The following is a 14,059-nucleotide window of genomic DNA, read 5'->3' as shown; positions in this document are numbered from 1 at the left end:
ACTTTTCACCGTGGTTTTAAAGGCTAAAACTTGGGTGTTCTGTTTTGCAGCTGTTGCAGAAATGGGGGAAGAAAGCGAGCCCTACCAGCCATTCCCAAGGAGCCTGCAAGCTGAACACAGGCCATTTTCCTCCTCTCACACCAGTGGACACCAGCCTGCCTTGATGCTGTCACCAACCCAGCCCGGAAGACCACATCCCGGAGACCCGCCTGTCCCCCAGGCCACCTCTGGTGCAGCAAAGCTCCAACCACCTGTTGCATTTAATCACACAGTGGGGCACATAATACTTTCTGAACACAAAGATGTCAAATTTAATTGCTCCATCAACATACCTAATATGTACCAAGAAACCGAAAGCGTTTCCTGGTGGAAAGATGGGAAAGAATTGCGTAGAGCTCATAATACAATCACACAGTATTATCCTGATAATGAAGTGACGTCAATAATCGCATCCTTCAGGTAAGTGTCCTTCCTCCCTGCCTTTTTCATTGTCATTATGCTAATGTTACCTGAAAAGCAAAAGCCTCCTAAACAAAAAAACTAGCCTCCCTTTTCTGTTTAAATCAGCTTGATCCCTTAGCGAGCAGATGGATCCAGTAGCTGACAGTCTGTATTGTTGATTTCTTTTAAACTGAGCTTGAGCCCACGTAACTGTTGGTTCACAGAGAGTCTGGGGGCCCCGGATGGCTTCTTCCCTTCTGACCTGCAAGTCACTGTCAAGAAACAGCTGGATGCGGGAGTTCTACCAGCAAGTGGAACCTTGCTTTATTTTGCTTTTTGTGGTGCTAGGGATTGAACCCAGGGCCTTGAACATGCTAAGTACATGCTCTATCACTGAACCACACCCCAGCCCAACAGAAAGGGTTTTTAAGAGGTATGATGAGTGGGGGTCACGGTGATCGGGCTCAGCCAAGCCCAGTGTGTACCCGGGGTCCTCTGTTCTCCCCAAGACCGATCCAGCCTGTTTTAGACGCCGTGGGCCTCATTCACACCACCTATTTGGTATTCTCACCTCTTCCCTCTTCAGCTGAAAGGGTTTGGGTGGCTTTTTTCTTCTTCTTTTTTATCTTTTGGCTCATTTATTTACCTAATCTTATTAACATGCATATTAATAGTGTACAGTGTGATATTTCAACACATGCATACAGTGTGTACTGGTTGAATCGGGGTAGTTAGCATTTTCCTTTCCTGATCATTTATGTTTGGAGTCTTCAAGCTCCTCTTTTCTAGATCTGCATAAAGTATATAGTGGGTTGCTATTACATCATGACATAGTAATATTGCTGCAGAAAACCAGATCTTACTCCTTCTACTGAGCATGGTGTTGGCACCTGTATGTTGTCCACTCCAGCTCTGCCCAGTAATCGTTGTTCTACATTGAGATCAACTTTTTAAAACCTAAGTTTGTGTGTGTGTGTATGTGTGTGTGTGCATGTGTTTGTGTGCATGTGTGTATGTTTTACTTGACATCTTCTTTGCACGTACAGTTACAGAACTGGCTTAGCCTGTAGTCATTAGAAGTTCAAAGTAAGATTATAGTCACTGAGTGTTGAATCACATTGTCTCTGTGATTCCTCTACCCCGGGGCGGAGCCTTCCTTGATCTGTCACATTTTCACTTTCTCTGACCTGACACTTGGCATGGTCCCATACTCTGTCAGGTCCTGTGGTGAATCATGTTAGGTTTCCTTTTCAGAAAACCACCTCCCAGTCACCAGCAGACATAATGACTCCAGGCAGACTTTAGTCTGTTAGTACTAAGCTTTTGTCTTTTTGCACATTTTCTCCAGGTTGTAGGCTTCGTCAGTGAGAAAGGAATACTAACTTCTGTGGCTTCTCTTGGTTGGTGTGACAGTCTGGAGATTTGACTGTGTTCTTTTCTGTATCAGCTACAGAAAGCAGGTGTTTTACCATTACATAGACACAACCTCTGAAGAGAAAAATAAAACCATCGTTCAATAATGAATGAGTGAGGAGTCCTATTAAGGCTCAGTGAAACAGAAAGTGTCACATTGTTCTCACCAGGTGTCACTTAGGGGAGCACAGCACTGCCATCTCTGTGGGCATGGCCTGCCTCTGACCGCGCTTTGGCAGCCATATCTCCTTGGTCTTCTTTCTGCCTGTATTCAGCTTATTATACGTAGTAATTCATTCTAAAGGAGAAAAAAATGTTATTTGACCCTCCAGCCAAGCTTTATAACAGAACCTTAGGGGTCCAAAATCTGAGAAGTGATGGATCTTCAGCTGAATTAGGCGGCGTTTAGGACAATACCAAATGCGCCTTCATAAGGTCGTGTTCAGGTGGCACAGTAGCTGTGGTGTGATCCAATGAAATAAGTTATAGTGACTTGAGCAAAATTAGAAATATTTGTGTAATTTCTTGGAAAGAAAGAAAAATGTTAAAGACCCTAAACTTGATACTTTAAAGATAAGGATACTGAAGTCCTCATAAACAGTGATTTTCCCACAGTCAGGAGATAGTGAGCTGGTCACACTTTAACAGGAAGCTTGATTTGCACACCTGTTGCATCATCACTTTTCATATCTCATGGACCCTCAAGAAAATCCTCTCTGTCCCCAGGAAGACATAAAAAAAATAGTTTCAGGCTCTCCATGTTTGTTCATGTTATTAAGGGTTCATTAGCCTGCAGTTGTGTTGGAGTTGCCACCATGCATGGCTAAAAAGTATCTTCAGAATGCCGTGGTTGAGGGCAGGAAAAAAATACATGCTACAGTATTTCTCATCCCAGTACCCTCTTGTGCTGGGTCTGTTCTAGGCTAGTAATTCACACTTCGGTTTTGTTTCCTGTTTGACCGTGTGTCTGATGTTGTTGATAGAGCCAAGAGTCATCTTGTGTTGATAGGTGTAGAAAATGCTCAGCATCTGCTAGTAGGTTGGGATTGTGCAAGATAAATACTGAAAGCCCACGCGGTGGTCTTCCCTCCTGGCCTGCTCTCGGTTGTGTGGACTCAGGCTGCAGCCCTCCGAGAGCATTTACCGGCATCCTTTGCAGGACTGGAGTCACTGGGCCTGGCCTCGTCCTGGGGCTGTAACCCGTAACCGCCTCCTCTGCATCCAGTATTAACTCGTAACCATAGTGCGTCCGTTTGTCCAGGCTCCAGGACCCAAGGGCTGAGCCCTTGCCCTGGAGTCCCCTAGGGAGGGAGAAATTATGGCTATCGCTAGCTCTAATATCTGATGTAGCGTGTCCAAAGCCCTCCGGCTTAGATGGAAATGTCTCTTTGTCAGGTGACACATTCCAGAGAGTCAGTAGCCATCAGACCCCAGGACTAAGGAGAACGACTCTCAAGTACAAGCAAAAACTGAGACTCCTGGAAGGTGGCAGATGTAATTATTGGGAGATTTGTGGTGAAGGGAAAATATTTGTTGTTTGTGTTCTGTTTAGTCTAAGGACTCCCAGAGCTCCTTAAAATTCCAGCATAGTTCCCAGGGGCCGAAGCTGGAAGGATTTTGACTTCCTCAGGAAATTCTTTCTGTGAAGGTGGTGAGTGGGTAGTTTGCGTCCCCGCAGGGCCTGTGCTCTTCCAGGCCTCCGGTCTCCGAGCAGGCTCCTGGCTCTGTGAGGTGCTGCGTTTGCAGCCCCCACCTCTCTCCATGCTCAGTCCTTACCTGCACTTTGCCTTGCTTGGCCCTGACAGATGCTTCTTGTCAGCTCTTTATCTTGCTGCTTTAGGAGGCCGTGAAAGTGGAATCATAGGTGAACAACTAGCAGATATCTGGAAAATAAGAACCGCCCCCCTCCCCAAGCCTGGCCAGTACTGGAGATTGAATCTGGGGTTCACACGGAGCTACATTCTCAGCCCTTTTTGCGTTCTGAGACAGGGTCTCGCTAAATCCCTGAGTTACCACACTGTGCTCAGACTTGTGATCTTTCCCCCTGAACCTCCCAGAGCGCTGGGATTACAGGGCATGTGCTGCCATGCCTGGCTAAGACCGTAATTCCTTTAGCCAAACCGCCAGTGAGCAAAGTTATTATTAACTGCAGAGTTGATTACGAACTTGCCTCACACTCACAAGGCTTCTTTCTCGTCTGGAAGCCCCATGCCCTCAAAGTATCCGTTTTACCCCAGCAGCACCATTTGCAGCACACCAGGTGAAACTAGGAAACTCATTGTTGGGTCTTTGTGTTTTCTTCTTAACACTTCTTTTCATGGTGGAATTTTTTTAAATTGTAGTCACTATTTGTAACATAGAATACACCGTTTTGACCCTTTTACAGTATACAGCTCAGTGGCATTAGGCACATGCACAGTGAAACATAACCAGTGCCACCACCCACCTCCACAGCTTGTCGTCTTCCTAAACTAAAACTCTGACCCATGAAGCATGAAACGTCACGACACCCCACGCACATACCAGCGCCTGGTCACTGGTGACGTTCTACTTCCTATCTCTGTGAGTTTGACTACTTTAAGTTCTTCATAAATGTAGAATTACACAGTGTCTGTCCCTTGCACCATTTCTGAACAGGCTAGCCCCACTGGGCAGGAGTGAGGGACCGAGGAGGTGGCGCTGTAGGTCTGCAGAATGTCCTGGGGCTGACCCAGCTGCAGTTGCCCTGGGGTGATCGGCTTCTGAAGCTGCCAGCGCTGCAAGCCACGGCCAGGTGGTTCCTGTCTAGACGCGGTGGCTGAGTCTGTATCATTTCGTTCAACCTCCTTGGTCCAGATGTCTGTGTGCTGCCAGAATCTGGAGAGGTTTTTGTGCTTTTTATTGGTGCAGTGCTGGGGATGGAACGCAGAGCATCCCACATGCTGGGCAAATGCTCTACCCCTGGTCTGTATCCCCAGCCCCCTACCATGTTTTAAAGCATGGCATGCACAAGGTAAAACACTCTGACTGTTTAAATGCTCTCTCCCCACTCCAGCCCCAGCCTCTCTGGATGGGGAGCTGAGGTGACCCGGCTCTTCAGTGTCATCCCAGAGGTACTCAGTCCCCATGCAATCTTGCAGATGTGCCCTGTGTACCAGTCCCCGTAGGGTGTGTGAATCTAAAGAAGTGCTACTCATAGCTGTGGTTAAACCAGGGTCCACTTTTTGTGTGTGTGGCTATGGAAATCCTGTTTTCAGCTGAATCATGCATTATACTAAATTATATTTTACTTCTTGAGTAGCTTTTTCATTTCCCAAAGAGTTTCCTCACTGTTGGGTTTGCTTAGTTTTCTAAGAATCGCTCACTCATTCTTTCCTAAGCTTGGAAGGGAAACACGGTGTTACTGTATGCACCTCCAGCTTTCACAGTGACTCATTTTTTTTTCCCCTGGGAGATAACTACCCTGGCCCCCTCGCTCCTCCCGCCTCAGTCTGAACGTGTTGCTGTGTAGTTCTGGGTCCACTTGTCTTTTGGTGTCATTTTGCTGTCATTTTGGGGGGCCCTGCCCCTCCTGCGTTCCAGCTCCATTTCTCAGAGCCCAGTTCCCCTCTTCCTTGGAACCCTGATCCCCCTTCTCTTGGCTCTTCCTCCCTTACTCTGGCACAGAGCCCTATCTTTACTAACTTCCTGGGACGTTCGTATCTGAAAAGTTTCTCTCCGCCACCCTGACCTTGAGAAGGTTTGCCTGGATACAGATTCACAAGGGAAAATAATTTCCACTGGAATTGTGAAGTCATTGATGTATTTCTTTGGAGTGCCCAGAGTTGCTCTTCAGAAGTAGGCTGTGGGCCCGACTCAGTCATCAATAATCTGCATTTCTCTCCAGAAGCTTGTGTGTGATGTTTGCTTTACCTTAGAGTTGTAACTTCCGTGATAAAGCCGCATGGTGGGTTCCCTCCACCCGATTCTTCAGCCCACCCAAGGCCTGGCTAGAGAAAGACCCACTTCTGTGGTTCTGGGGTAATTTCTTGAGTTATCCTTTCCTCCCCTTTCTGTGCATTTTCTGGAACTTCTTAGTCACCTAAGTTTACTATTTTGAGCTCAGGGCCTTTCCGGTTGACCCTCTGTGGAGACTTAGCCTCCTGACGCAGTGGGCCGGGAGATGATGGGGACAGCCACTCCTCTGTCTCCAGTCCCACCCCACATCCAGCCTTTGCTGAGAGTGGGAACCTTGATGTGGAGGTCTAGGAAGCAAAAGCAGAATTATCTTGATAGTAACGAGAGAAATGTGGGTCTGCCTGCTAATTAACACCAGTACCCAGCCTCCCACAGATTGCTAAACTCTCCTCAGCGTGTGTGACGAATGGCGATGTTTGCACTGTGTTCTCTTTGTGTTCTGCTTGCTCCTTTCCTATCGTGGGCTGGATTTTCCTTGTTGGCTGGTTTAAGCTACTCCTTAAGATAACTCATTGTGTGCAATCCGATTTCCACAGTGCAAGCATGCAACAACTGTTACTTGTGCCTGGTTGTTTCTCAGGTGTTCTAGAGCTCTGCTGGACACCCCTTCCTGGAGCTGCACCCTGTGTCCCTCTCTGGCCTTCACCTTCTCTTTGGGTCCTGTCTCCCTGGGTCATGCTGCAAACCTTCTGCTCCTAGGCAGGTCCCAGGCCGTTAGCCAAAGCCATCTGTCAAAGGCGCAGCTATCGGATCACCTGCTCTCCACCGTTGAACCCTGGGCCTTGTCTGCAGAAAAGGCTGGTACTGAGGCATGTGAGGGAAGCAAGGTCCTAGGAAGGAAAGTGGAGCTCTCCACACTGTTTTTTTCTTTTTCCACTGGGTCATGGTTCTCTTTGCTTTGTCTTACGAGTGGAGCCTTTGAGTCCATAAGGGCATCATCCTCCCTTGAAGATCTGAGAGTATTTCAAAGCCTTCCTCATTCCCTGTTCCCTTTCCCGCTTGCCCCAGTGCAGCTTTTACGTGTGTTATGTGACATGCTGCTTATATGCATGTTGCAAAGATGGAAAGTAGGGTGCCTTTTATACCCAATCCTATGTTTCTTAACAGATAATATTCCCAAGGTAAAATAGTCAAAGGGAATCCATAATACACCAACGAGACTTCATCATGGGCTGAAGTCACAAGACAGATGAAGAAATAGCCATGGACTTGTACTTGGTGACCCATGACAGTAACAAATGCAGGGGTGCTGTCAGAGATTGACCTCGCACGATGATGGCAGAGGCATCCAAAACCTCCATGCAGGACAAGGGGCTAGCAGCCCTCCAGGCTCACGGTAGTTGCAGTCCTGGGAAGTTAGGTGAATGTTAAAGCGTGCCTGATATTTGGTGTGTATGCAAAATGGATTTAGGTTCTACTCTCAGCAGGTTATTTAGGACATGGAACAATTGTCCCTGGACTCTGAGACTTTAGTCATTGTGACTACCGCCAATGGCTACATAGATTTCCAAAATGCCTTGAGGGAGTGGTAGCAAATTCCTCATGTAGAGTTTATCCAAGGAATCAAGACCGGTGATGGACAGCACATGTGTTAGTCAGGGCTCATCAGATAAATGGAACCAGCAGGGTGTGTGTGGGTGAGAGAGAAAGAGAGAGGGAGAGAGAGAAAGAGAGAGAGAGAGCGAGCAGTGCTTGACACCCAATTATTTTAAGGAATTTGCTCATGCTGTCGTGGGCACTGGTAGGTCTGAAGTCAGCAAGGTGTGTGGTAGAGGCACAGGGAAGACCTGATGTAGTGTCTAGCCCTGAGGCTATTCAGAGGTAGCATTTCTACTTCCTCAGATGTCAATCTTTTCTTGTGAGGCCTTCCACTGAATAGATAAAACCCACATTCATATTGTGAGTGATAATCTTCTTTACTCAAAGGCTGCTGGTATACATGTCAGTGATATCTGAAAAATACCTTGGCAGCAACATCTGGAGTGGTATTTGACCAAACAACTGTCTACCATGGCTTGGACTAGTTGACATATAATATTAACCATAATAGGCTGAGGCAGGAGGATCGCTGCGAGTTCGAGGCCAGTCTGGGCTACAAAGTGAGCTCAAGGCCAGCCTGAACTGCATAGCAAGACCCTGTCTCAAAAAGACAAAACAAAACAAAACAAAACATCATGGTACATGACAATGAAGTTGGGAAAATTTTCTCTTCCTATGTTTGGGACTCAAAGAGCAGTCACTGTAAATGTCTTTCTGTGTTTTTCTTTGAAGCATAACCAGCGTGCAGCGCTCAGACAATGGATCGTACATCTGTAAGATGAAAGTGAACAATATCGAGATCGTGTCTGATCCCATTGACATCGAGGTACAAGGTAAGTGGAGAGGCCAGAGTGTCCTGTGGCCTGAGAGCTGTCCTAGAGCCTGCATTCAGTGTTTTGTGCAAATACTCTAGAATTCATCCTATTTATAATTCTGCATGCAAACCTTGCAAATCCGTCAGCGTTGAAACTTTATAAGACAATCCTCTTTCTAAACTTCAGATAATAATAAAATTAATTCACATCTTAAAGTTCAAGGTCTATACTAGCATGAGAGGTAAGAATAAAAGACATCATGGACTTCCTTGCCCACGGTTTTCTTTTTAACAAGTAAACTAAAGATTTCTCTTTTGGGAGCAAAACACGTTGTGTTGTCCAGATTTTGATACTGGTATCAGTACCCTGCTCCTGGTCCAGTGGCATCAGGTATTATTCGGTATCCTTTTCTGTCTCGCATATGCAGTGGGAGAACACAGGAGGGTGAATGCTTTTCCCAGACCAGGCCCACAGCTCAGCCTGGGCCTACTCTTCTTGGCTTAGGTTTCCCACAAGTTTCCCAAGGCGTGCAGTTCATGGTGGCCACTGGGGGTGAGAAGGGAGATGTCAGAGAAGGAGCAACCACTGTGAGTCCTTGAGGAACCTGGTTGCTGTGGGAAATGTGAGCTGGTGCACAAGTGAGCCATGCCAGATGAGCTAGGTGCTATGTTTGTACCCTGGACCTGAGGTTTGCATTCCTGATCTACAGTGGCAGGGCCTGTCAGTGCAGACCACAGGGAGGAAGCACCTTTAGTGCTACCCAAGTGGTTGCTTCCCTACTCCCTGCAGGTCCTCTGCATCCCGGCCATTTCAGACGCCCCAGTAGCAAGGCCATCGCTCGGATCCCTGTGTTCTGCTTTCTCTAGAGCCGCCTCATCGCAGGGTTTAGAACAGGTGATTAACTTTCAAGCAGAAGCATCTCCCACTAAAAGCTTCTCTGTTACATTCTTTTGTGACCCTGAACCTGATACTCACTAGTGGCAGGAGGCCTGTGAAAGGGGATGGAAGAAGGGAGTGGGAGAGATAGAGAGAGGAAGACACGAGGAGCCCCCTCAGAGGTCCCTTCTAGACCTTTCCTCTAGGCCCATCCCAGGCTGGACAGAGAGAAGGGGTCTCCCACATTTGCTGTTCATCTGAGGAAAATGCTTAGAGGGCATTTCATTGGCCCAAATCCCAAAATAATGCCCACGGCAGGAACATGTTAAATTCAAATAGAAAAACCTTGAAACTGGAAAACAAAGAATCCTGTTTCACATATTTCCGATGTCATGCCTGCTAGAACCAGATCTTAGAGCTCCCAGCCCCAAAAAGAACACAATTTGAATGCCTGGTGGTAGTCATCTTGACCTGTTAAAATTTCGGACAAAGGTTGGTCATGGTGGCACATGTGTGTAGTCCCAGCAAGGGAGGCTGAGGCAGGAGGTTTTCTGTGAGTTCTAGGCCAGCCTAGACTATCTATCGAGACCCTGTCTCAAAAGAAAAACAAAATTCTTTTTGGATAAATGTCCCACATAAGTACTCACTGGCTTTATCTGAGATTTTCCCAGGCTTCCTTATAGCCCTGATTTTGAAATCACAGTAGATTTTAGGATTGTTCTGTGGAACTGTTTTCATGAGTGTGTGCTTTGAAAAATGTTCAGCCCTACACTAATGTATGGATTTTGTGTGTGTGCACATGTGTGCACGTGCATGCATGCTGAGAATTGAATCCAGGACCTCACGCATGCAAAGCACATGTTCTGCCACACTGAGCTACACCCAGCCCCGAGTGTAAAGATTTTAAAATCTATATTTACTCATCTGAAACACACACACACACACACACACTCACTCTCTCTAGATTGTCTGCAAAACTCAGGCAGATCCAATGCATGGCTTTACTTTGACTCTGTAATTGCTTCGGTGAGCAGTACTGGAAACCCGCCAGCGGGTCCCGTGTTTTGTGCAACATCCAAGTTAAGAACTGTGTATGCAGTCTGGGGCTTGTAGCTCAGTAGCAGAGTGCTGGCCTAGCAAGGGTAATGGACTGGATCCTCAGCACTGGAGAGAGAGACAGAGACAGAGACAGACAGACAGAGATAGGGAGAGACAGGGAGAGAGATAGAGAGAGAATATCTGTAGATCTGTAGACTCCTTCTGGAAAAACCGGTTCTGGGTCTGCATTTACAGCCCCTCTGGGAAGGTGTCCTAGAAAGTCAACCAAAGGTAACAGGTTGGAATCAGCCTCTGGATGATCAAAGCGTGAAACTGGCCAATTCCGACCTGGATTGGTGTGTAAAGAAATCTGCCAACCACTTGCTAATCGTTTTCCACTCCCCTGAGGGCTCTGCCTCTGGGTTAGGGTCTGACCTGCCTTCCTTTGCCTCTCTTCCCGCAGGACTTCCCTACTTCACTAAGCAGCCCGAGAGCCTCAATGTCACCAGAAACACAGCCTTCAACCTCACCTGCCAGGCTGTGGGCCCCCCTGAGCCCGTCAACATTTTCTGGGTTCGAAATAGCAGCCGCATTAATGAACAGCCCGAAAAATCTCCCTCCGTTCTAACTGTTCGTGGTAAGTCCAGGCATTGAGCTTGTTTATTCACTGATTTCTTTCTCTCGGACAGTAGATGGATGAGAAGTTTTGTGACCACATCAGCAGTGGGCAGTGGAGAGGATAAAGCAGCAGCTGGGCAGCCGGACAGCTGGGCTTAGGGGGCCAAGCAGGAGGGCGGCAGTTAGGGATCACGGTGTGAGGCTTCCCAGGCCGGGGCGGAGGGGTAGGTTGGCCATGTGCCCCAGTCCCCGAGCCCAGGAAGCCCTGCTCACGACTGCTGCGGCAGCACTTGTCCCTTCCATCCTGGCAGGCCTCGCTCTTAGAGGGCCACGAAGGTGACCGTCTTGGTTGGGTGGGACCGTAAGAGAGTGGCTTGGGCAGGAAGTGTGTGAGTCACTGTGGGGCTGGGGCTGGGGCTGAGCCGAATTCCACGGTCCTCTTGATTTCTCTCCAAATGCAAGTGCCCTGGCTTTGTTCCCACAATCATGACAAAGCTCTTGTCAACAGCACTGCCGCTGAGCAGTGTTTCTGCTGTCGCTGAAGCCGGTGGGCTCCTTGGCGCTCTTTTCTGGCCTCTTCCAGCAACATCCAGTTGGCAAGATGGCCACGCTCGCTCCCTCCGTCCTTCAGGCACTCAGGAGAGGAGGGTCTGCTGCGGCCCGAGCTGGCCTGGGCCCGAGAACACAGCGGTGGGCCTGCGGAGACTGCCCTGGCTGTCCTCCCTCTTCATTGCACCTCCCTGGCCAGGGTGGGGTTCCGATGCCGGGTGCCTTGGCAGCCCAGGCCCTGCTTCTCTTCTCCCAGCCTGGGTTCCTGTACCGTCGGTGCGATGGGGACCCTGAACTTTGCATCCCCACCCCCACCGCCCCTCCTGAGCCCCAGGCTCCGTCTAGCCGCCTCCTTGGCTATTCCACGTGCAGAGTACATGGGCACCTTACAACACAGCTCTCGAATTCCCCACCCGCCTTGTTCTGCCCCAGAATTCCCCTTCTTAGTAAGGGACATCGCTGTCTACCCATCTTTCCCTTTCCTCATTTTCCATCTCGACCGCATCAGCAGTTCTGTGAGTTCTGCTTCTAGAATCCAGCTAAACGCTGTCTCTCTCCATCTCTGGTGGGGACGCTGTGGTCATGTCTCCCCCAGCTCTTCCAACAGCAGCGCAGCAGTAACTTCCCAGCTGGCCTCTCTGCTCCCGTCCAGGTCCCCACTCCCGTCCACCCCGCTCAGCGCGGATCACATCAGCCAGCTGCTGAAAACCCTTCAATGGCTTCCCATTGTCTTAGTCGGTCACCCAGCGTCCTCCCTGCCCTGGCCGTGGGCCCTCCATGCCCAGCTCTGCAGCCCAACCCCAGCCACTCCTCCATGCTCAATAAGCACCAGTCATGCTGATTTTCTAGCATTTCTTCAGACTTATCATATCCCTGCCTCAGGACCTTTGCACTGTCTCTTCTGCCTGCCTCTAGTGTTCTGACCTTCACCCCATGACACAGCTCAAGCGTCACTCCTAGAGAGACATCCTCCCTGTTTACCCCTAGCATTTCACGTCTTCCCCACGCCTCTGTTGGTTCCTAAGGGCACACTCCTATGCTGCCCTGTGCACTTGGCATGCTCTCTGGTCACCCTGCTGTTCTCCTCGACTGTCTCCTTAGAGAGCGCGTGCTCAGGGAGGACGAGAACTTTGTCCCACCCGGTCCCTCCCTCTGCACTCCAGGACCGCTCAAGGAGGTGCTCAGTGCAAACTCTCATTGTGGCTGCGTCAGCAGGTGAACATCAGCCCCCAGGGCTCATCTCAGAGTCACACATGTAGCCTCTGGCTTTCTTTATCTCCATTTGGGTCTTCTTTGAGTTTCTCCAAGGAGTTGAACTTCTGTGTTGAACATTAATTTAAAATAATACTGTCCACCCTCTATAGAAGATGGTTGCTCTGGAGTTCGCTCAAGACATTTGTCATTGAGGTAAAACTCATGTACAATCAAACACAGGACATAAGAGTACAACTTAGGGCTCTAACCGATTGCACCACTGGAGTTCCTGAGAGGACTGTAGAAACCCGTGTAACCACTACGTTCACCAAGATATTAGAGTGTTGCTAAGCACCGAGGCACCTGCCTGTGATCCTAGCTACTGGGGAGGCTGAGGCAGGAGGATATCCACGTTCAAGCCCAACCCAGTCTACATAGCAAGACCAGTCTCAAAAATATAAAAGGCTGGGGATGTAGCTTAGCACTGGGGTACTTACTTATATTCCACCTACAGTGCTAAAAATATAAAACAGACAAATCCATCCATTTTTGTCTCTCTAGAACTTTTCCTTTTCTGCATGTTTGCTCAGAAATAGGAAAGTGCTTTTGCAATGAGATCTACAAATTCTTTTAGTGCCCAATGCTATAATTTGTCTCAGCTTGGAGTCCTGATGTATTTCTAAATGGCCAGCTGTGCCCTTACAACTGCCACCTGTTTTGAATTTCAAGTTCTTCATGATTTACATTTTCATTTTTTGGATTTGAAGACTTTTTTTTCCTATTTAGGCAAAGAAGACATGAAATAGGAATTTACAGCCTAAGAGGATGACTTTAAAAAATAACCTCTTTTGTAGTGGTGGTTGCACAAAGCTCCGTGGGATAAACGTACGCAGCTACACAAACACATAAGCGAGTACGTACAGAACTGTGAAATCCGAGCAAGTTCGGGCAATGGTACCACTGTCATCTTCCTGCTTTTGATGGTGTATTTGGGTGGTGCAAGATGTTAACATTGGGAGTGTCGTGGCGGATAAATAGATGCTCGCATATATTTGTGATTTTCTCTCCAGTCAGAAGAATACATGTGCAGGTTAATGTCAGCCTCTGAATACTGTGTGAATGCACGTCTGTTTTAAAACATTCCAACCACAGTGACGGGGCATGCAGAACGTAACTGTCACTCCCCTGCACAGGGGAACGAGCATCAACCTTTCTTCACTCCCTCCCAGGCCCTGTGTACTCCGCTAAGCACGCATACGTGTGCATTCACATATAGGTGCCATGACATGTAGGTCTTTCCATGTGGGTGCCTGTGGGCCTGCCCCTATCTATCTGTCTGTCTATCTAGCTATCTATCTACACATACTGGGGATCAAACCCAGGGCCTTCACACTGAACTACATCCCCAGGCCTTTTTATTTATTTATTTACTTTGAGACAGGGCCTTGTTAAATCACTAAAGTTGCCCATGCTGGACTTGAACTTGCAGTCCTCCTGCCTCAGCCTCCCAAAGTGCTGGGATTGCAGGCATGTGCCACCACACCTAGCATGGACCATCATTTCTTTAACCGCTCACCTGTTGGTGAACATTTAGGCTGTTTCCATTTATTTTCTGTTAGAAATAATGTTTGTACCCACAT

General features: G+C 48.2%; 1 protein-coding gene across 2 annotated transcripts in view; it reads left to right on the top strand.

The window, feature by feature from the left end:
• The window catches only part of Mertk (MER proto-oncogene, tyrosine kinase), a 102,442-nt gene that overhangs the window by 23,894 nt on the left and 64,489 nt on the right, over positions 1–14,059 (top strand). For both annotated transcript variants that reach the window (XM_005400610.2, XM_013522752.1), the window contains exons 2-4: positions 51–459; positions 8,062–8,162; positions 10,522–10,695. In XM_005400610.2, the coding sequence (XP_005400667.2) occupies positions 51–459; positions 8,062–8,162; positions 10,522–10,695 (684 nt within the window). The remainder of the gene's footprint in view (positions 1–50; positions 460–8,061; positions 8,163–10,521; positions 10,696–14,059) is intronic.

This window comes from Chinchilla lanigera, unplaced genomic scaffold (assembly GCF_000276665.1).
Source record: "Chinchilla lanigera isolate Chin_1 unplaced genomic scaffold, ChiLan1.0 scaffold00069, whole genome shotgun sequence".
Lineage (NCBI taxonomy): Eukaryota > Metazoa > Chordata > Mammalia > Rodentia > Chinchillidae > Chinchilla > Chinchilla lanigera.
The sequence above is the reverse complement of the archived record's forward strand: the minus strand, read 5'-3'. Positions and strand labels throughout refer to the sequence as shown.